General features: G+C 35.5%; 1 protein-coding gene across 1 annotated transcript in view; it reads left to right on the top strand.

Annotated features, from left to right (window-relative positions):
• The window catches only part of SMC3 (structural maintenance of chromosomes 3), a 37,817-nt gene extending 24,158 nt beyond the window's left edge, over window positions 1-13,659 (top strand). Inside the window, exons 14-29 of the mRNA XM_005894761.3 lie at window positions 434-537; window positions 701-800; window positions 1,421-1,581; window positions 1,912-2,053; window positions 3,924-4,074; window positions 5,813-5,965; window positions 7,212-7,363; window positions 8,143-8,301; window positions 9,114-9,221; window positions 9,721-9,829; window positions 10,428-10,675; window positions 10,759-10,971; window positions 11,255-11,446; window positions 11,600-11,777; window positions 12,382-12,488; window positions 13,257-13,659. Coding sequence (XP_005894823.1) covers window positions 434-537; window positions 701-800; window positions 1,421-1,581; window positions 1,912-2,053; window positions 3,924-4,074; window positions 5,813-5,965; window positions 7,212-7,363; window positions 8,143-8,301; window positions 9,114-9,221; window positions 9,721-9,829; window positions 10,428-10,675; window positions 10,759-10,971; window positions 11,255-11,446; window positions 11,600-11,777; window positions 12,382-12,488; window positions 13,257-13,328 — 2,349 coding nt within the window. The 3' untranslated portion in view covers window positions 13,329-13,659. The remainder of the gene's footprint in view (window positions 1-433; window positions 538-700; window positions 801-1,420; window positions 1,582-1,911; window positions 2,054-3,923; window positions 4,075-5,812; window positions 5,966-7,211; window positions 7,364-8,142; window positions 8,302-9,113; window positions 9,222-9,720; window positions 9,830-10,427; window positions 10,676-10,758; window positions 10,972-11,254; window positions 11,447-11,599; window positions 11,778-12,381; window positions 12,489-13,256) is intronic.
• Window positions 13,660-19,476: the final 5,817 nt, after the last annotated feature.

Here is a 19,476-nt window from a genome sequence, read left to right as displayed (position 1 = left end):
TTTTGCTTCTTAGTATGTTCCTAAATCTCTTGTATTCTTGTGTGTGTGTGTGTGTGTGTGTGTGTGTGTGTGTGTGTGTGTGTGTGTGTGTGTGTGAGGGGTCCATGTGAAAAGTATGCACTGCAGTGTTTTGAGAATGTATTAATAAATTTTTTTCTTCTAAAATTCTAGAGTATATATTATAGAAGTAGTAAGGTCATTAATGAACAAATTAATTGTTTTGATATGTGTATGTGCTTGTTAAACCATCACCACAATTAAGATAACAAGCCTGTTGATCACCCCAAAATGTTTCCCATATCCCTTGGTAATTCCTCCCTTTCTCCTTTCCTGGCCTCTTCCATCCTCTGGTAACAACTGACCTGCTTTCTGTTACTAGGGATTAGTTTGTATGAAATTAGATTTTAAATTTGATGTATTTTTATTTCCATAGAAACTGGATCAGGATCTTAATGAAGTCAAAGCTCGGGTTGAAGAACTGGACAGAAAATACTATGAAGTAAAAAATAAGAAAGATGAATTACAAAGTGAAAGAAAGTTAGTATAGACTAAAGTATGCCTTAATATTTTTGAGTAATGGTAGTTACTGGCTGTTAAATGGTCTTTAAATTATAAATTAACTATCTTCCCTCAAAATTGTATACTGTTAGCATATTGTCTTAATTTTAAAATTGAAGACAGTCTCTTTTTTATTGATTAGTTACTTGTGGAGAGAAGAGAATGCAGAACAGCAGGCACTTGCTGCTAAAAGAGAAGATCTTGAAAAGAAACAGCAACTCCTTAGAGCTGCAACAGGAAAGGTGGGTAGGTTCTTTCATTACCTCAGTTTGCATTGAGTCAGTTATCACTGCATAAGAATTTATTAGCTTTCAAGAGAAGAATGCAAATTAACTTGTCTTATAAATATGAAATACTGGATATCATTTAAGCACCCATGCTATTAAAAATAGCACTTTTGAGTTCTAGATGAAGGGTCCATTTTTAATGCTAATGTCATGGGACAGAATCCATAATACAAGGTGTTGCACATAGTTGGCATATTTAAAAGGAGTTGACCTGTTGTTGGAGAAGGTGTTTAATCTGTGGTATATTTTTTATTTTTTTAAATTTTTATTGGAAAATAGTTGGTTTACAGAGTTGTATTAGTTTCAGGTGTTCAGCAAAGTGAATCAGTTATACATATAAGTATATCCACTCTTTTTTTAGATTCTTTTTTCAAATAGGGCATTACTGAGTATTGAGTAGAGTTCTTTGTGCTGTACGGTAGATTCTTACTGTTGTCTGTTTCATATGTAGTTGTGTATATGTCAATTTCAGTCTCCCAATTTGGTATATTTTTTTAGTGTATAGAGTAATAGGGGCGTTTTATATCAGCATGAGTGCCATTAGCAATATTTTACAATTTTTTGTTTCTGAACAGGCCATTTTAAATGGAATAGATAGCATAAATAAAGTGCTAGACCACTTCCGTCGAAAAGGAATAAACCAGCATGTTCAAAATGGCTATCATGGTATTGTGATGAATAACTTTGAATGTGAGCCTGCTTTCTACACATGTGTGGAAGTCACTGCTGGAAACAGGTGAGATTTGTTTTTTTGCTTGATGTTTTGAGTTTTTAAAGAAAAGAGGGAATAAGAATAACCTAAGAAACAACCTTTTGTAGTTTAAATATATCCTCTTTTATTTAATATTCCAATCCTCTTTTATTTAATATTCCAATTAAAGACATTGATGCTAAGTGTTTGTTCCTAGTTGTAGAAACTAGAACTTCTCCTTTTTGTACTTTCTCTCCCTCCATTGGAATTTTCTGAGTAGCCCTCCCCATACAAATTGGATTGCATAGAAAAAAGTAACTTGTTTGCTTAAATGTTTAAAGCACTTTGGACCTATCTCATTCTCTTTACATGTAGGTTATTTTATCACATTGTTGATTCAGATGAAGTCAGCACGAAGATTTTGATGGAGTTTAATAAAATGAATCTTCCTGGAGAGGTTACTTTCCTGCCTCTTAACAAGTTAGATGTAAGGGATACTGCCTATCCTGAAACCAATGTGAGTTGATGTGTGTTAAAGTCTGTCTTTCAATAAGTTTTTTTGTTTTTTTCTTGGTTTAGCACTATACACTGGTTCACATAGTCTGTGAGGAAAACATTCCTTTCTTACCGTAGAGGATAGTTAATGCTGGATGAGGAAAGGAAGGAAGACAGAGGTCATAGCCATGACATAAACCATTGCAAAATGTGCAAAGTGTTAAAATACATCAGTACAGGGTATTCTGAGAGTGTAACTCAAGGAGACAAAATTAAGATTTAATAATTGGAGAAGAATTCCCTGTGGAAGTATCATTTAAAGTAAATAAGATTTCTGAATATTCTTTTTTTAAAACAGCTTATAAATTAGATTAAAAATATCTAGCAAGATGATAGGCTCTGAAAGCATAATGTTGCTCTTGTTATTAGCTGGTATGCTTTTTAGCAGATTAAAAATATTACCTAGACATCATCCTTGATAAAAATGTAATTGCTTTGAGGCATTTGGCTTCAGAATGTTGATGGTAGTAGCAGTTATTTCACTGTTTTTTAAGGTTAAAGCTAAAACCCGGGAGAATGAGCTACAGTTGAAGAGGAACAGTGAGAATCTTATGAGCTATTTAAGTAGTCTAGCCTTTTCTTTTAAATCTACAAACTATCTCTGAAGTTTGAGGAGGAGAAATTGAATACTAAATGTGATACGTGAGTGAAGCAAGTCACGAGAGAATGCATATAGTGTTGTTCCCTTTACAATACCTGAACAAAAGTAATCTTAGATGACAGAACTATAAGTGCAAGGAAGTGATTGCCACAAAATTATAAGAGTGGTCATCACCAGCAGGTAACCATTGGAGATAACCGCTATGATTAGAAGAGGGCTACACTTGTGACTTCTGGGTTTTATAGCAGTGTTTTGTTTCTTGTCCTACATGGTGGTTATATTGGTGTTTGCTTTGTAATTATTAATTTAAGCTTAACATATTTATTCAGAGAAAGCAATGGCACTCCACTCCAGTACTCTTGCCTGGAAAATCCCATGGACGGAGGAGCCTGATAGGCTGCAGTCCATGGGGTCGCTAAGAGTTGGACACGACTGAGCAACTTCACTTTCACTTTTCACTTTCACACATTGGAGAAGGAAATGGCAACCCACTCCAGTGTTCTTGCCTGGAGAATCCCAGGGAAGGGGGCTGGTGGGCTGCCGTCTCTGGGGTCACAGAAAGTTGGACACGACTGAAGCAACTTAGCAGCAGCAACAACGTATTTATTGCTTTTTTCTGTATGTAGGATGTATTTCCTAATGTAAAAATTTGATTCTGCCAGTTGAGAGAGAAAAAAGGGAAAATAAATTTTATCTGAAAAAATATTTTTCTGAGTATCTAACTAAGGTTATATGTGTATTATTAGATGAAAATAAAATGAAAATATTTTGAGAATATACTACTAGTTTATATTTGTCCCTTCTGTGTGACAGATGCTACCCTAAATGTTTCACATTTATAACTCGCCTAATCTTAACAACTTTGTGAGGAAGGTACTGTTGTTACTGTAGTTCTGTAGATGAGTATAGAAGTTAAGCAGCTTGTCCAGAGCACACATCTGAGAAGCAGAACTGAGATTTGAACTTGATCAGTCTGGCTCCAAAGCCACTGAGCTCTTTATCACCGTACCCTGAAAACCTCTATACTATTGAAAACCTGGATGACTTACATGAGTACAATTCCCAGGATATTTCAGTAGAATGATTTTTCTCACTTGTTCAGTATAAAAATCAACAGTTTTGAAATGTAAAGGCATTTTATTTGTATTTCAGAAAAATGTAATTTACAATTCTGCTAACATTTTAATTGTGTTGTGATTTCTTTGCTTGCTAACAACATACTCATTTTTAGGATGCTATTCCTATGATAAGTAAATTGAGGTACAATCCCAGATTTGACAAAGCTTTCAAACATGTATTTGGAAAAACACTTATTTGTCGTAGTATGGAAGTTTCAACCCAGTTGGCCCGTGCTTTCACTATGGACTGCATAACCTTGGAAGGTTCGTAATAGTAATTATTAGCTTTGAACAAATAAATTTCTTTAAAAGTATTTGAAAATTCATGTCCAGTTACTTGTCATTTTTAAATCCTGTTGGTTTATTCAAGTCAGAATTTAAACAAGGTCAACACTTTATGTTTAATTGATGTCTCATAAGTATAATCATTTAATGCATAGTAGAATTAATTTCTTACTTAACCTTTTGGCACCATGGACTTGGTTTGGTGAAGCCTCTGGCACCTTTCTCAAAAATTTTTTAAATGTATTAAACAAAATACTTTGGATCACCAAAGAAACCAGTTGGCATGGTTATCACAGTATTTCTAGAAATATGACATAGTAATTTATTCTTTAAGATATTAAAAATGAGATTTAGCAGTGGACCTCCTGAATTTTATTTTGAGTGAAGGTTAAGAACCTCTGGTATATAGGTTCACTTGTCCTCATTTTCTTTTTTTTTTTTCCCCTATATGTTTACAGGGGAGCATAAACAGTTTCAGTATAGCACAGTTCTCCAGTTTTCCTCCCACCCCCAGAAATTTACTTTTTCAAAGAAATTCTTGTGTTCTGTCTTCATTTTTTTTTCATTCTTTTTTCTATTCTGTTTGCAGCAGTGATTTCCAGCATCCTGTCCTCCAGGTCACTTATCCATTCTTCTGCATCAGTTGTTCTGCTATTGATTCCTTCTAGTGTATTGTTCATCTCGTTTGTTCTTTAGTTCTTCTAGGTCTCTGATAAACATGTCTGCATCTTTTCAATCTTTGTTCTGTTTCTGAGATTCTGGATCATCTTGACTATCATTCTGAGTTCTTCTGGAAGATTGCCTCTCTCCACTTCATTTGGTTGTTTTTCTGGGATTTGTCTTGCCCCTTCATCTGGGACAAAACCCTCTGCTTTTTTCATCCTGGTTAACTTTCTGTGATGTAGTTTTCGTTTTAGCCACTGTGGGACTGTGGTTCTTGCTTCTTCTGTCTGCCCTCTCAAAAATCTTTTGTGTTGTGGATTTGTCTTACTGCTTCCTCTTTATTAGGTTAGGTTAAGCATTCTTGGCATGGGTAATGTGTACTTCTTACTGCGTGTCCCACTGTTAGTGGTCAGCTTTGACCTCTAGCAGATCTTGGTTGTAAAGGTACCTTTTCCCCTTTGTAGGTAATAAATGATATGGACACATGAATATCAGGTTCCCCCAAAAGTTTTTTGCCAAGGGCTGAGCATCCTTTGGTGACCCTTGCCTGACTTGATTAATACATTGAGGATTTCAAAATGATCATTCTAAAATTCCGTGATTGCTTCTATATTTATTAGCTGTCACTTTTCTGTAAAGAAAAGCCCCCTCCTTTTTTCCTTTTTATGTATTGCTGTGATTCATGGATTTTTTTTTTTATTATTCAATGTGTTCCAAATTGCCATTATTATTTTTGATTTTCATATTTCCAGTTATGGCCATTGGGAATTTCAAGCTAGGTTCTGTGTCTTGTTGACATGTTCCTGTTAGTCTTTAACACTTCTTTCCTTTCTGGCAAATGTTCAGGTTTACCTGGAAGGTATATTTTTTAAGTGCAAGTGTTCATATTGTAAAACAACATTTTTTCTGGGGTGGCTGAAACTGTTAACTTTTAAGTTCTTATTAAATAGGTAAAACCTTTAGATTAATCTAGGCGTTTGATTATGAATCAATTTATTGTTGAATAAAGATGTTGTTATACAGAATTACTAATTTTATTGTGTTTTATTAATAGGTGACCAAGTTAGTCATCGAGGTGCTTTGACTGGAGGCTATTATGATACAAGGAAATCTAGACTTGAATTACAAAAAGATGTTAGAAAAGCGGAAGAAGAACTTGGTGAGCTTGAAGCAAAGCTCAATGAAAATCTGCGCAGAAATATTGAAAATATCTTTTTGTCTTGTGTTGCTATAGAGAAAGACCTGTGTTTTGGTTGGAATATACAATCTTTTGAGTGTTAGATGTATTTTCACATACACAGTGGGGGGAAGTATCCCATGTGTTTTATTTTGACTTTTACTTAAGGCTTGTGTAGTATGTCCGTTTAACTTCCGAAAACAGGGAGAAAACTAAAAACCATTGTAATATCCTTTGCTTAACTGTTACATAGTTAATGGCAATGAGTGTATTTCTGAGAGAAAAGAACCTGAGGAACACAGAAATTTAAGATTGTAAAGGGAGCTGAGGAGGATTTGTCAGACAATTATAGGAAGAAAACCAGGATAGGGTTTCACTGGAAGAAGAGTGGGCAGTATCAGGAATGCCACATATTACATAGAAGTTAAATATATAAGGATTGAAAAATGTCTATTAGGGGTTATTATCTTGAGTTTAAGATTTAGTATTAGTGGAGGAAATGTCCATCAAAATGCAAGTCTTAGTAACCATGGTTCTTTCCATTTTTTCAGATAAAAATGGTTTTCTGTGAAAAGTGACTAGTTCAGCTCAAAACTAAAACAGTTGTGCATGTCCATTTTCTTAAAATAACCATGGTATAAGGCAAAAGTGCTTTGTGTCTATACCTTGCATTATGTCACACAATATTAAATACAGGTAGTCAAGCAGTGAAAATAATTATTTTTACTGCTTCATTAGAATATTTTTATTGAAACTGGCATTTTAAAAATTGTGAGTGTATAGCTTCTTTGTCATCAGTTGGAAGCAAGAGCACAGAGAAGAAGGTAAATAAACGTCTTAGCTTTGACTTTGCATACTTTGAAATCTGCCCAAATTTGGCAAGATTTGAGCACAGATCTTGCCTGGGAAAATACGTGAATCCTCCTCTTTACATCTGACTGTCTTATATAGTGCTTTAAGCATAAGTTTATATAGTAAATACTTGCTGAATGAAAAAGATATATATTTTAAAATGTGTATCATTTAGCTTCCTTTAGGACTTTCCCATGGTTTTATTTATTTTATATAGCAGTTGGTAAAATTGTATGTTATTTTGAGAGAGAAGTGGGTTAAAATGTTTAAAGCTGCTTTTATGACTGAACAGACTTGACATAGGATTTAATTCTGTGTTGTTATGGTACTTAAATTTGGGGAAATAGCTTAATCTAGGGATAAAGAAAAGGAAGGGGATACAAGTTAATAGACACTGAAGAGAATTTTCCTTAGCCTTGTATAGGGATTAATAATGAAATTGATCAGCTTATGAACCAAATGCAGCAAATAGAGACTCAGCAAAGGAAATTTAAAGCATCTCGAGATAGCATATTATCAGAAATGAAGATGTTAAAAGAGAAGAGGCAGCAGTCAGAGAAAACCTTTATGCCCAAGGTTCGTAAATATGCTTTTTAAAAATATATTTAATTATATAGATTTGGGGTAGACTATATATTGTGTAGGTTATATAGCATATACATTATGTTCCATTTTCATTTAGGCCCATACTTTGGGTATCTGCATGTATCTTTATCACACTTTTACTCATGAGTACTCATGAGTCTACTTTTGTACGCCAAATTCATATTTTCCAACTTCATTAAGCCGGTAGGCATTTTGAGCCATGACATAAAAGTATTGTTTGATAGTCAGCCAGGTACCATTTGTGTCTGTAAATGCTATTTATGGATTTATTTGACTGCATTTTGCCCAAATTATATTAAAATGAGTTAGAAAGTGAATTGTTATTGCTATTACAAATGATAATATCCATTGGTCTCATAAACATGAGCAGTTTTGACAAAAACTACTAATTTTGTACATCAATTACACTAAAACAACAAAGTTAAAAATGTAGTGTATATACCCACAATTAGACCACCCTAACATTCTAACAACTTCTTTCTGTTCTTATGAATATGCATAATGATTTTTATATAGGTTGACCATGGAATATGATATATTTATTCCACACATCCTGCATAACATTCCATCGTAAACATTTTTCTTGTTGTTGCATAGTTCTAATTATCAAATGTAATGGGCATCTAATATTTGAGATAATATTATTTAAGCTCACTTTAATATCAAATATTGATGGTCTCCAGTTTTTCACTACTGTAAGTGTACACTGACTAATACCGTTACTAATAAATGGAAAATCTGTCATATAGCAACGTAGCTTACAAAGTTTGGAGGCAAGTTTGCATGCTATGGAGTCCACCAGAGAATCACTGAAAGCAGAACTGGGAACTGATTTGCTTTCTCAACTTAGTCTTGAAGATCAGAAGAGGGTAGATGCACTGAATGATGAAATTCGTCAACTTCAGCAGGCAAGTACAGTTGACAGAAAAAAATTTTGTTGGTAATCAACTGTTGTGAAAAGTGTCTTTCTTGCTAGTAAAAGAGTGTGAAAGAGATACTGAGAAAATATAAGATTAAGACTTCCAGTATCCATTAAAGTAAATGAGATTTTAGTAAGATTTTCTAAACCTTATGATAAGGTTGTATAAGAAATCTTTATTTTCTTTCATCTTATTTAATGCCTGTTTGTCATTAGTAAAATTGAGCTTATTAGCTTTGCTATTTATTGATGTGACCACTTTTACATATTTAAAAATACTTTTGATTAAACATTTTAATAACATTTGATTCTTAAATATAGATGTAAATAATTAACCCTAAATTCAAAAAGTGAAAAGCAGGAAAAGAAAAATATTTTTGGTAGTATGCCTTATAAAAAGAACCAGGCACAAAAATAGCCTTTCTGGATAGATAAGAGAGTAGATGAAGAAAATAAAGGTCTTTTAACTCCAGTACTTTGGCCACCTCATGCGAAGAGTTGACTCATTGGAAAAGACTCTGATGTTGGGAGGGATTGGGGGCAAGAGGAGAAGGGGACGACAGAGGATGAGATGGCTGGATGGCATCACTGACTCGATGGACGTGAGTCTGAGTGAACTCCAGGAGTTGGTGATGGACAGGGAGGCCTGGGGTGCTGCGATTCATGGGGTCGCAAAGAGTTGGACACGACTGAGCGACTGATCTGATCTGAATGGAGACAACAACAGATTAACAGCATTCCTGTATGTGAAATGTGCATGCCTATGTAGACAAACAATTGTGTTTTTCTTTTTTCTTCTAGGAAAACAGACAACTACTGAATGAAAGAATTAAATTAGAAGGTATTATTACTCGAGTAGAGACTTACCTCAATGAGAATTTGAGAAAACGCTTGGACCAAGTAGAACAGGTACGTTCTCTTTTGATGGTTTCTTGATGAGCATAACCTTTTGAATATGCTTATGCGAGAGGCTCTGATTTAGAGTATGGACTCTGGGGACAGAAAGACTAGCAGTCTGACGACCTGCCCTGGCTTGGAGATCTCACACTGCCACCTAGTGTGCTGTGTTGGTCAAGTCATTTGATGTTTCTAAGCTCCAGTTTCCTCTTGTGTAAAATAAGCATAGCAGTATGTTTTGTGTGATTATCTGGCATATTCTAGGTACTCAGTAAATATTAGTTACAAATATTTTCTCAGTAGTGGTCAGATGCTAAGAAATTTTTTAGTCATTAATCATTTTTTTCCTGCTTAATGGATACCTTAAGTATTTACAACTATTTAAAGTATGTTTTTTGTGTTTATTCAAACATATCAACAGCTATATAAACATTGGCAGTCATAGCATTTTGAAACTAACAAAGTTTATATTTTTATGGCTTAATGCTCCTGTGTTCCTTTTGTGTTATAGGAACTCAATGAACTGAGAGAGACAGAAGGGGGTACTGTTCTCACTGCTACAACCTCAGAACTTGAAGCCATCAATAAAAGGGTGAAAGATACCATGGCAAGATCAGAAGGTGAATGTTTATTTTGTAAAAATGTTTTTGATATCTAGTTAAATTTAGCTTATTCATTTTATAAGACTATTACAAAATGAAATACCCAAATAGGCAAAAGCATGTACCAGAAGTTTTTGTCGTAAACCGTTTCTAGTGAACAGAGATTAGGGTGTTGATTATAGTCACCTTCATTTTATTGAAATGTTTGTGGCAGTTTTTAAGAGACCATACATTATTAGTTTCATTGACAAAAGCATGGAATAGCTGAATCAAGTTTGTTGACACTTAATTGCTGAGAAGAAAATTATTTTAGGTTTTTATAAACTGAATGGCTTATGTATACTCCCAATTTTATTCTGAATTCTTTCATAAATTTTCACAGGAAAATTTAAACCTATTTATTTTGATAGATTTGACCATTAAAATCTTTGGTCAGATAACACCTTAAAATAGGTGTTATGGGGAATTCCCTGGCGATCCAGTGATTAGGACTCCTTGCTTTCATGCCAGGGATCTAGGTTCACTCTCTGGTCAGAGAACTAAGATCCTGCAAGCCGCATGGCTCAGCCAAAATACAAAAGTGTTATGGCCTAATTTGGTTTTCCCCCCATTTTAGATTTGGACAATTCCATCGATAAAACAGAAGCTGGAATTAAGGAGCTGCAGAAGAGTATGGAGCGCTGGAAAAATATGGAAAAAGAACACATGGATGCTATAAATCATGATACTAAAGAACTAGAAAAGATGACAAATCGACAAGGCATGCTGCTGAAGAAGAAAGAAGAGTGTATGAAGAAAATTCGAGAACTTGGATCACTTCCACAGGAAGCATTTGAAAAATACCAAACACTGAGCCTCAAACAGGTAAATCTAATTTGTTTTAAATATGAAATCTCATTACAAATTTTCCTACATGTGAGTTTGTTTATGTTTTTTTCTCTTTATAGTTGTTTCGAAAACTTGAACAGTGCAACACAGAATTGAAGAAGTATAGCCATGTTAACAAAAAAGCTTTAGATCAGTTTGTAAATTTCTCGGAGCAGAAAGAAAAGTTAATAAAGCGACAAGAAGAGTTGGACAGGGGGTACAAATCAATCATGGAACTGATGAATGTACTTGAACTTCGAAAATATGAAGCTATTCAGTTAACTTTCAAACAGGTATGTTTCTGTTTGTAGTTAATACACAAGCTAAAAGTTTATCATTCAATTTGTAAAGATTTAAAAGCTTTTTTTCCACTGATAATTGTTCTAATATTTACAGACATCCAGTATATATATAGCTATTCTTGTTCTTCTTGTTATTCTTGTTCTATCTTCAAGTTATTCTTGTTCTTAAGATTAAAAAATGAAAATATTTTTTATTCCTTTTAAATAATTTTTGTCTTTGTTTTAAAAAGTACATATTCCATTTGACACCTATTTATATATTATTCATTTTAAGGTATCCAAAAACTTTAGTGAAGTATTCCAGAAGTTGGTCCCTGGTGGCAAAGCTACTTTGGTGATGAAGAAAGGAGATGTGGAAGGCAGTCAGTCTCAGGATGAAGGAGAAGGGAGTGGTGAAAGTGAGAGGGGCTCTGGATCACAAAGCAGTGTTCCATCAGTTGACCAGTTCACTGGAGTTGGAATTAGGGTAAAATAACTTTATATTCAGTTTTCCTGAGAGCATTATCATAGTGGATATTTTGCAAGTCTTAAATTGGTACACTGTATGCAATTTAATTTTAAGTGATGATGGTAATTTTACCCCCTTTGAAATAGTGACTCTAATTAAATATTTTCTTAGGTGTCATTTACAGGAAAACAAGGTGAAATGAGAGAAATGCAACAGCTTTCGGGTGGACAGAAATCCTTGGTAGCTCTTGCTCTGATTTTTGCCATTCAGAAATGTGACCCAGCTCCTTTTTACTTGTTTGATGAGATTGACCAGGCTCTGGATGCTCAGCACAGAAAGGCTGTGTCGGGTACAGTTTTGGTTTCATAGTTTCATAGTAACTTACTAGAAATGATAGCTTGCCTCTTCTATCATATATTTCTTGCTGCCTGAGGTATCTGGGGAGACTAGACAGGGTATTATTCAATAAACAAAATAATTTCTCTTTATTAGACTACAAAGTTTAGTTCTATGAGAAACATGAAACAATTGGAAATCCAACCCCAGTTCAGCTTTTTATACAAATGTCTCTCCTTTTAAAACTTGTTTTTCATGAACAGATTTTATTCAGTGTTTAAATAATCTATACCTGATCTTTAGTAAGTTCAAAAGATCTTGGGGGAGTGGGTAGCAGAAAAAGGTTGTTTTTGGTTTTTCTGGATGAGAAAAATTTACTTTGATATTATTTCTAATCCTACATTTTCTAATCCAGTTAGAAAATGCTGCTTTTATATTCTGTAACTAAGATATCGGTGTTAAAGGTTTATCCCTAGCTTAAGAAATAAATTGATGCTTTCTATAGATGTATGCAAACAGGCAGTTTTAAATTTTAGGTAAGATTAAAGATCATTGCTTTTTAAATTTTTAGTTCTACTGAGAAAACGGTTTTATTAAATTACTCTTTCTTTTTACAGATATGATTATGGAGCTTGCTGTACATGCTCAATTCATTACAACTACTTTTAGGCCTGAACTGCTTGAGTCAGCTGACAAATTCTATGGTGTGAAGTTCAGAAATAAGGTAAAATTTTTTTACATGAAGTTTAAGTTCATATAGTATTTAATCCATTGTATCCATTCAGTTCTTTTTTTTGTTGTTACTTAAGTCATGAGAAAAAATTCAGAAACTTGTTGCTTATTGGATGAAGTCTTTGTGAAAAAAACCTTAAAATGTTTATGAAGCTTATCAGGGGGTTTTTTTTGGCATTCATTGCATAGTTTTATTTTCATTGGCATTAAGAGACATTATCCTCCTCCCTAGTCTATTTAGTGCTTATTTAATGCAGTCTTTAACATTTACATACATTGATTTATATTTGGTTAGACCACATGGCTCTTCCAGGTGTTTTCAGCCTTAAAATTCTTTGAAATAGCAAAGTAATAAAAAACTGAACAAAAATGTGGTTCAGATATTTAGACATTAGTACTTATCTGTATCTTCAGAGCATTAAAATGCAAAATATTTTTTAAACTCATGTGTTGAACAAACTGGAGAAGGAAATGGCAACCCACTCCAGTGTTCTTGCCTGGAGAATCCCAGGGATGGGGGAGCCTGGTGGGCTGCCGTCTATGGGGTCGCACAGAGTCGGACACGACTGAAGCAACTTAGCAGTTGAACAAACAGCATTAAAATAAGGGTTTTATCAGTCAGTGTTTTAGAGTCAGTTGACTTGAAATATGAAATTTATAGGTAATTGGCTGTATTTTTAAAATATTACCGTATCCAGTGGGAACACTGGTAAGTTTCTTTACAATTTAACAGATTCTGTTTTTAATGTTTATTCTTCAGGTTAGTCATATTGATGTGATCACAGCAGAGATGGCCAAAGACTTTGTAGAAGATGATACCACTCATGGTTAATTGGAAAATACTACCCATTGGTCTGGAAGATGTGTAAAGTAATATGATCCTTTTACCCAGGAACTGTAAATTTAAACTTAAATATCTGGTCATTATTAATAGTTTTCAGCTTAGAGTATACATAGTCCTTTTATATTTCTGTCATTGTATTTTATAACGTACTCTGTAATGTTACATTTCTATTCATAGTTTAAGGATTTTATTTCCCACACAACTTTTTGTAAAGTGTTCTCCTGTTTTAAATCTTTTAAAATTTGCTAAATATTGTTTCCTAATTATTTTATCAAGTGTATTGCCTCTTTTTATAGCTTCAATTAAATAATTGGTTTTATGACTGTTTTATGTGGCTTTTTATTTATAGTTGTATGATTGGAAACAAATTTTTCTTAAATATTTGCTTTTTGTTTTGCTTAAGAAAAGGTCTGCCTTCACCTAAAAGATTTTTAAAATATGGTTTAATATTCTGTTGAATTGCAATATGATTTCCAATCCTGGCTGCTTGTTTAAATCCATGGGAGGGAGCTTTTAAAAATGTAACACCGCTTGAGTCTTTCCCTAGACCACTTGAATCCAAATCTCTAAGGAATAGAGTCTTGGTCAATGTTAATTCTAAAGTTCCATAAGGTGATCCTGACCCTCAGTGAGGATTAGAAACCCTGCTATAACTCAATGTAACTGTCCTTTAAAAAGTATTTTTAATTTAAAATGGCAGTGTGTTTAATAGAAGTTAGGAAGTGTATCCAAGAAATTGTTGTTCCTCCAGATAAGTAAATAGTTTGGAAAACCTTGTTGTTGGAACATTGGTCTTTTCCCAAAGGAGAGCTTTGTTGTTTATTGTGTTTTTAAATTGCTTATTGAGGTAATTCACACACCATAACATTCACCCTTCAAAATAGTATAGCACAATTCAGTGCTTTTTAGTTTATTCACAGAATTGTGCAACCATCTGTACAATCAAATTTTAGAGCATTTCAGTTACCCCACAAGTAACACTGTACCAATCAGCAGTCACTCTACGTCTCCCTTTCCTCTTATTCCCCTGGCAACCACAAATGTATGTTTCATACTATGGATTTGCCTATTCTGGACATTTCATGTAAACAGAATTATACAGTATAGGACCTTTTATGACTAGCTTCATTTATTTAGCATGTTTTCAAGGTTCATTTATGGTGTAGCACATACCAGTATTTGATTCCATTTTATTGCTGAATAATATCCCATTGTATGATTATACATTTTGACTCATGAACGTTTGTTTGAACTGGTCAGGTCTGCTTAAACTTGGATATTTTTCAATATAGTTACCTGTATTTTCATTTTATGGATCATTTCCTTTGTTTTTGAGGCAGACATAGCATTACTTGAATTTTCAGCTCTAAGGGGAAGTCAGCACCCTTAACCTTTATGTTGTTCAAAGGTCACCTGTATACTGTGTTGTTTTTATCATTAGTTGGACATTTGGGTTGTTTCTACCTTTTGGCTAGTATAAATAATGTTTCTGTGAATATCTATGAACAAGTTTTTGTGTATTCTTGGGTGTTTACCTAGGATTGGAATTGTTGGGTGATGTGGTATGTTTAACATTTTGAGGAATTGCCAGACTTTTCCAAAGGAACTGTATCATTTTATATTTCTACCAGTAGTTTGTGAGGGTTCTGATTTTTCCATATCCTCACCAACACTTAATCTCTCTTTTTGTTATAGCCGTTCTTACGTGAAGTGGTATCTCATTGTGGTTTTAATTTGCATTTTCCTGATGACTAATGATGTTAAGTACCTTTTTATGTACTTACTGGTCATTTATGTGTCATCTTTGGTGAAATGTCTGTTCACATCTTTTGCCCATGTTTAAATTCTGTTAACTCGTATTCTTATTATAGAATCATAGTTTATATTATTACAGGATACTAATAACAGAAGTGGGAGTTTTATATATTCTGGATACAAAAGTCCGTTGTCAGGTGTGTGACTTGTAGATATTTTCTCCCAGCCCTTGTCTTTTTACTTTCTTAATAATATCTTTTGAAGCATAACATTTAAACAACTCATTTGTCCAGATTTCCACTTAAGGAAATTTCCTCCTAAGGCCTCCAGTCAGATTGGACTAGGGCCCACTCTTTCCAGCCTTATTGTAACTTGATCACCTCTTTAAAAGCCCTGTCTCCAAAACAGTAGTGGTATTTGGAGGTAGTGGGGTTGGAACTTAAATGTGTGCATTTGCTCATGTGGGTTGGGAGGATACAATACAGTGTGCGCAAGAGACACAGGTTTGATCCCTGGGTCAGGAAAATCCCCTGGAGTAGAAAATGGCAACCCCTCCAGTATTCTTGCCTGGAAAATTTCCATGGACAGAGGCGCCTGGTGGGCTACAGTCAATGAGCCCACAAAGAGTTGGACACAACTGAGAGATTGAGCACACACACATACAGTAGATTGTTTATCTTCCTAAGAGAGAATTTGGTTCAAGAAATAGAATTCTAAGACCCCATTCAAAGGGTTATATAAGCACAGTATCCTTCTAACATTCCTAAAATGTTTCTTAAGCATGTCCCCAGGAATATTCATTATGAGTCACCCATGGACATTGAAGAGCCGACTGATTGGAAAAGTCCCCAGCATCAGGGAAAGGTTGAGGGCAGGAGGAGAAGAGGGCAACAAAAGTTGAAATGGTTGGATGGCATCACCGACTCAATGGCTATGAGTTTGAGCAAAGTTGGGAGATAGTGAAGGACAGGGAATCCTGGCGGGCTGTAGTTCATGGGGTTGCAAAGAGTCGGACATGACTGAGAGACTGAACGACAACAAATGCAGACTGAAGTGGTTGGTATATAGTTTATGATCTATAACTTTCCCCTGATACAATCAAGCCTCCATAGTAAAGAATTTGGCAGGGATGTTACATGCATGGCATTATTCTAGAACTTGCTAATAATCTTCTTAAGCATCTCCCCAAGAGTGTAAATGAGACTTAAGTGAGTTTATAACAGTAAGCACCTAAATAGTGAAACAATATAAATGTAAAACCCATTTTCCTTTCTATATCTCATCATAAATTTTTATATTATGTAATTTTTTGGGCTCTCTACCCTTATAGGTTCTTAGTTCCCTGACCAAGGATTGAACCTGGGCCCCTGGCAGTGGAAGGATGGAGTCCTAACCTAGTGGACCGCTAGGGAGTTCCTCATAAATTATTCTTACTGAACAGAAAAATGTGAAAATCCTGGAATATTTGGCTAACCCAGAAACTCAGAGGAAGGACAGAAATTCACCAAAGGAATTAGCCAGTGATTCATAAATCTAAAAAGGGTTTCTCTCTGTTCTGATTTTTCCACTCTGAGATTTTACTAATATTATTTACAAAGTACTAATAGATTTGAAGAGTGTATATATTACATGTAGTTTTGAAGAATATGGCATTTTTAGGTCACCTTACCAGCCAGACTTCCACAATTAACATTTTTGGGCATTTCCTTCAAATTTTCATACAAAATTTTATGGTTAGGTTTATACTGGGTATATAATTTTATATCCTGAACTTTTCAGTTAGTAATACAATATGAAATATCCCTCTTTAATCTCTTCAGAAACAAAATTTTAATAGCCACAAAATTCTGTCAGAAGTAGCCTAATTTACTTAAATATCTCCTATTGGATGCTTAGGTTGTTTCAGCAACAGTGCCAAAATGAGCATTTTTACCCAGAACCCTGGAAATTAATTTTCTCAAGATAGAAAGCTTTTTGTTTAATTTCTGCACCTTTTTTAAAACACATGAAATATGGGATGATAGCTCTTTGTCCTCCCCGGTTAACTGCAAATAGGGGAGCTGTTTTGTACAGTGTTGATCAGTCCTCCACGTTACACGCAGTAACGGATTTCAAAGGGTGAGTCACCACCATCTTTTGTTTAATCAAAACCTTTTCCCTCCCTACCCTTCTCCCCTTTTCTTTAGCTCTCACCTATTTAGGTACACTCTGATCTCTGTCTGCCTGAATGTCCTAGGGGGCTGGGTTACTCCTGGCTGCCAGTCTTGTCTGCATGAAAGATGCCAGTGTTGCTCCATAAATCTGCCACCTTGTGGCACTTGGTCTCCCCTTCCTACAGACAGAGAGTCTTCTGGGTGTAAGAGCCCTTGTAGCAGCCAGTAACTGCACAGGGATATGAGGCTGCATAGAGATCAGGGTTTCAAGGAGAACATGGATATATTTACTCCCTCAAGTCATCACATTGGCTGGCATAAGTCTGTTAGCATTTGAATGTTTTATGGATTCTGTATGGTTCAGACCAGTGCCTGGCATGTTGCTTATGTAATACACAGTCAAGTGTGTGGTGATACCAAATCCAGCCTTAGTCTCCTAAGTATGAAACTTTTGTTCATTAAAAATGATGGTTCTATAAACTGGTAAGACAGAAGTACATATAGGTGAGAGAGAGAAAAAAAAAAAACACTAGAAAGTTGAAAGTGAAGAACATGGATGTGAGACCAAATCATTTGGAACTAAGGCCACCTGATGCGAAGAGCTGACTCATTTGTAAACACCCTGATGCTGGGAAAGACAGGGCAGGAGGAGAAGGGACGACAGAGGAGGGGATGGTTGGATGGCATCACCGACTCAATGGACATGAGTTTGGGTAGGCTCTAGGAATTGGTGATGGACAAAGAGGCCTGGTGTGCTGCGGTTCATGGGGTCGCAGAGTCAGACATGACTGAGCGACTGAACTGAACTGCAACTGAACTGAAGGCCACAGAAGTGGTTATTGTGTAACATAGGGAAAGGATCATGTTGCTTCTAAGGCAGAAGCCTGCTAGGAGAGGTTTTTTTTTTTAAAATAGGAATCTGTCATGTCACCTCAGAATTAGAAACAATGATTAAGATTTTTGGTAAGATTGAGGTTTGCTGCAGCTGTGCTTTGCTCCTGATACTCTAAATCCCAAATTAGTTCATTTATTTCCAGAACCACTAGAGGGGGCCCTTCCCACATGCCAACCCCTCCTTTTTTCAGTCTATAGTTTTCAAACTAGTTTCCTCTTTAGTTCCTTAGAGTTTCAAGAGCAATGAGCAGGTTGAGATGTGATATTTTTGAGATTTCCCTGTTGCAGAAGTTCGAGCTAAGTGTTAACTGCTTGCAGTTCAGTCATAAATTGGATGCCTTCAGCCAAGGTGGCTAGTGCTTGCAACAGGTTGTATTGTTGCTATTTACAAAGCTATGCTGCAGATGTTTAATAGAATCTTGTTAACAAAGCCACAACCCCTTCTTGCAAAGCCCTACTCAGAGCAGCTTTTTTTTTCTGCTTGTGACTTCTGAATCCTGTAGACCCAGAAGAGACTGTCTTCGTTTCCCCTGTTTTCTGTTGCTGACTTTCACCTTGCATCCCTTAATGTAAACAGCTTCACATATGACATTGCATTTCAGTTCACCATTTCATCATCATCTCTCCTACACAACTCTGAGGCAGAATCAGGGTCTCTTACATTCTCTCACAGAATGATGACAGTACTTGCTGGTTGGTTTTCTAAGAAACCTTCTTAGCACCCCCGTAGCCTTGGAGAAAGTACTGTTATCCCTCTTAAGGATTCTCCCAGAAGCCCGGTTTCCATACTGCTGAAGAATAAAGTGTTCATCCTCCTGGGAAGCAGGTGTGAAGCAGCGTGTGTGCCTCCTTGTGCACACGCAGGGCCCTGCCTTGACCTTAATCTTCGCCCCCCTAAAGCTACATCTGTGACCCTGATGCAAATAACTGGCACTGAGCCTGGCCTTACAGTGGCCTGGAGTTTTTAAGGTACAAGTAGAGAAATAAGCAGCATGGTCTTTCAATTCTGAGGTAAGAATGTCTGGTCTTTCATCTCAAGTGTGAGATAAAAGCTCCGGAACCTTCAAGAAAGAGAAACTACTGAAGCTGCATGCCAACGAGGTCTTTCCAGTGACCTTTTGCTTCCTTTTTTTTTTGTGGACACAATCCTGGAGTGTCTGTTGTCTAACCTCTGTCCTTGGCTGGATATTAAAAAGAAATGTTTGGGGACTTACCAGAAGATCCAGTAGTTAGGACTTGGTATTTTCACTGCCGGGGCCCTGGGTTCGATCTCTGGTCAGGGAACTAAGATCCTGCAAGCAATGCAGTACGGGAAAAAAAAAGTTTGATTTCAG

Source organism: Bos mutus, chromosome 26 (genome assembly GCF_027580195.1).
Source record: "Bos mutus isolate GX-2022 chromosome 26, NWIPB_WYAK_1.1, whole genome shotgun sequence".
Classification (NCBI taxonomy): Eukaryota; Metazoa; Chordata; class Mammalia; order Artiodactyla; family Bovidae; genus Bos; species Bos mutus.
This window is presented reverse-complemented; position numbering and strand designations above follow the sequence as displayed.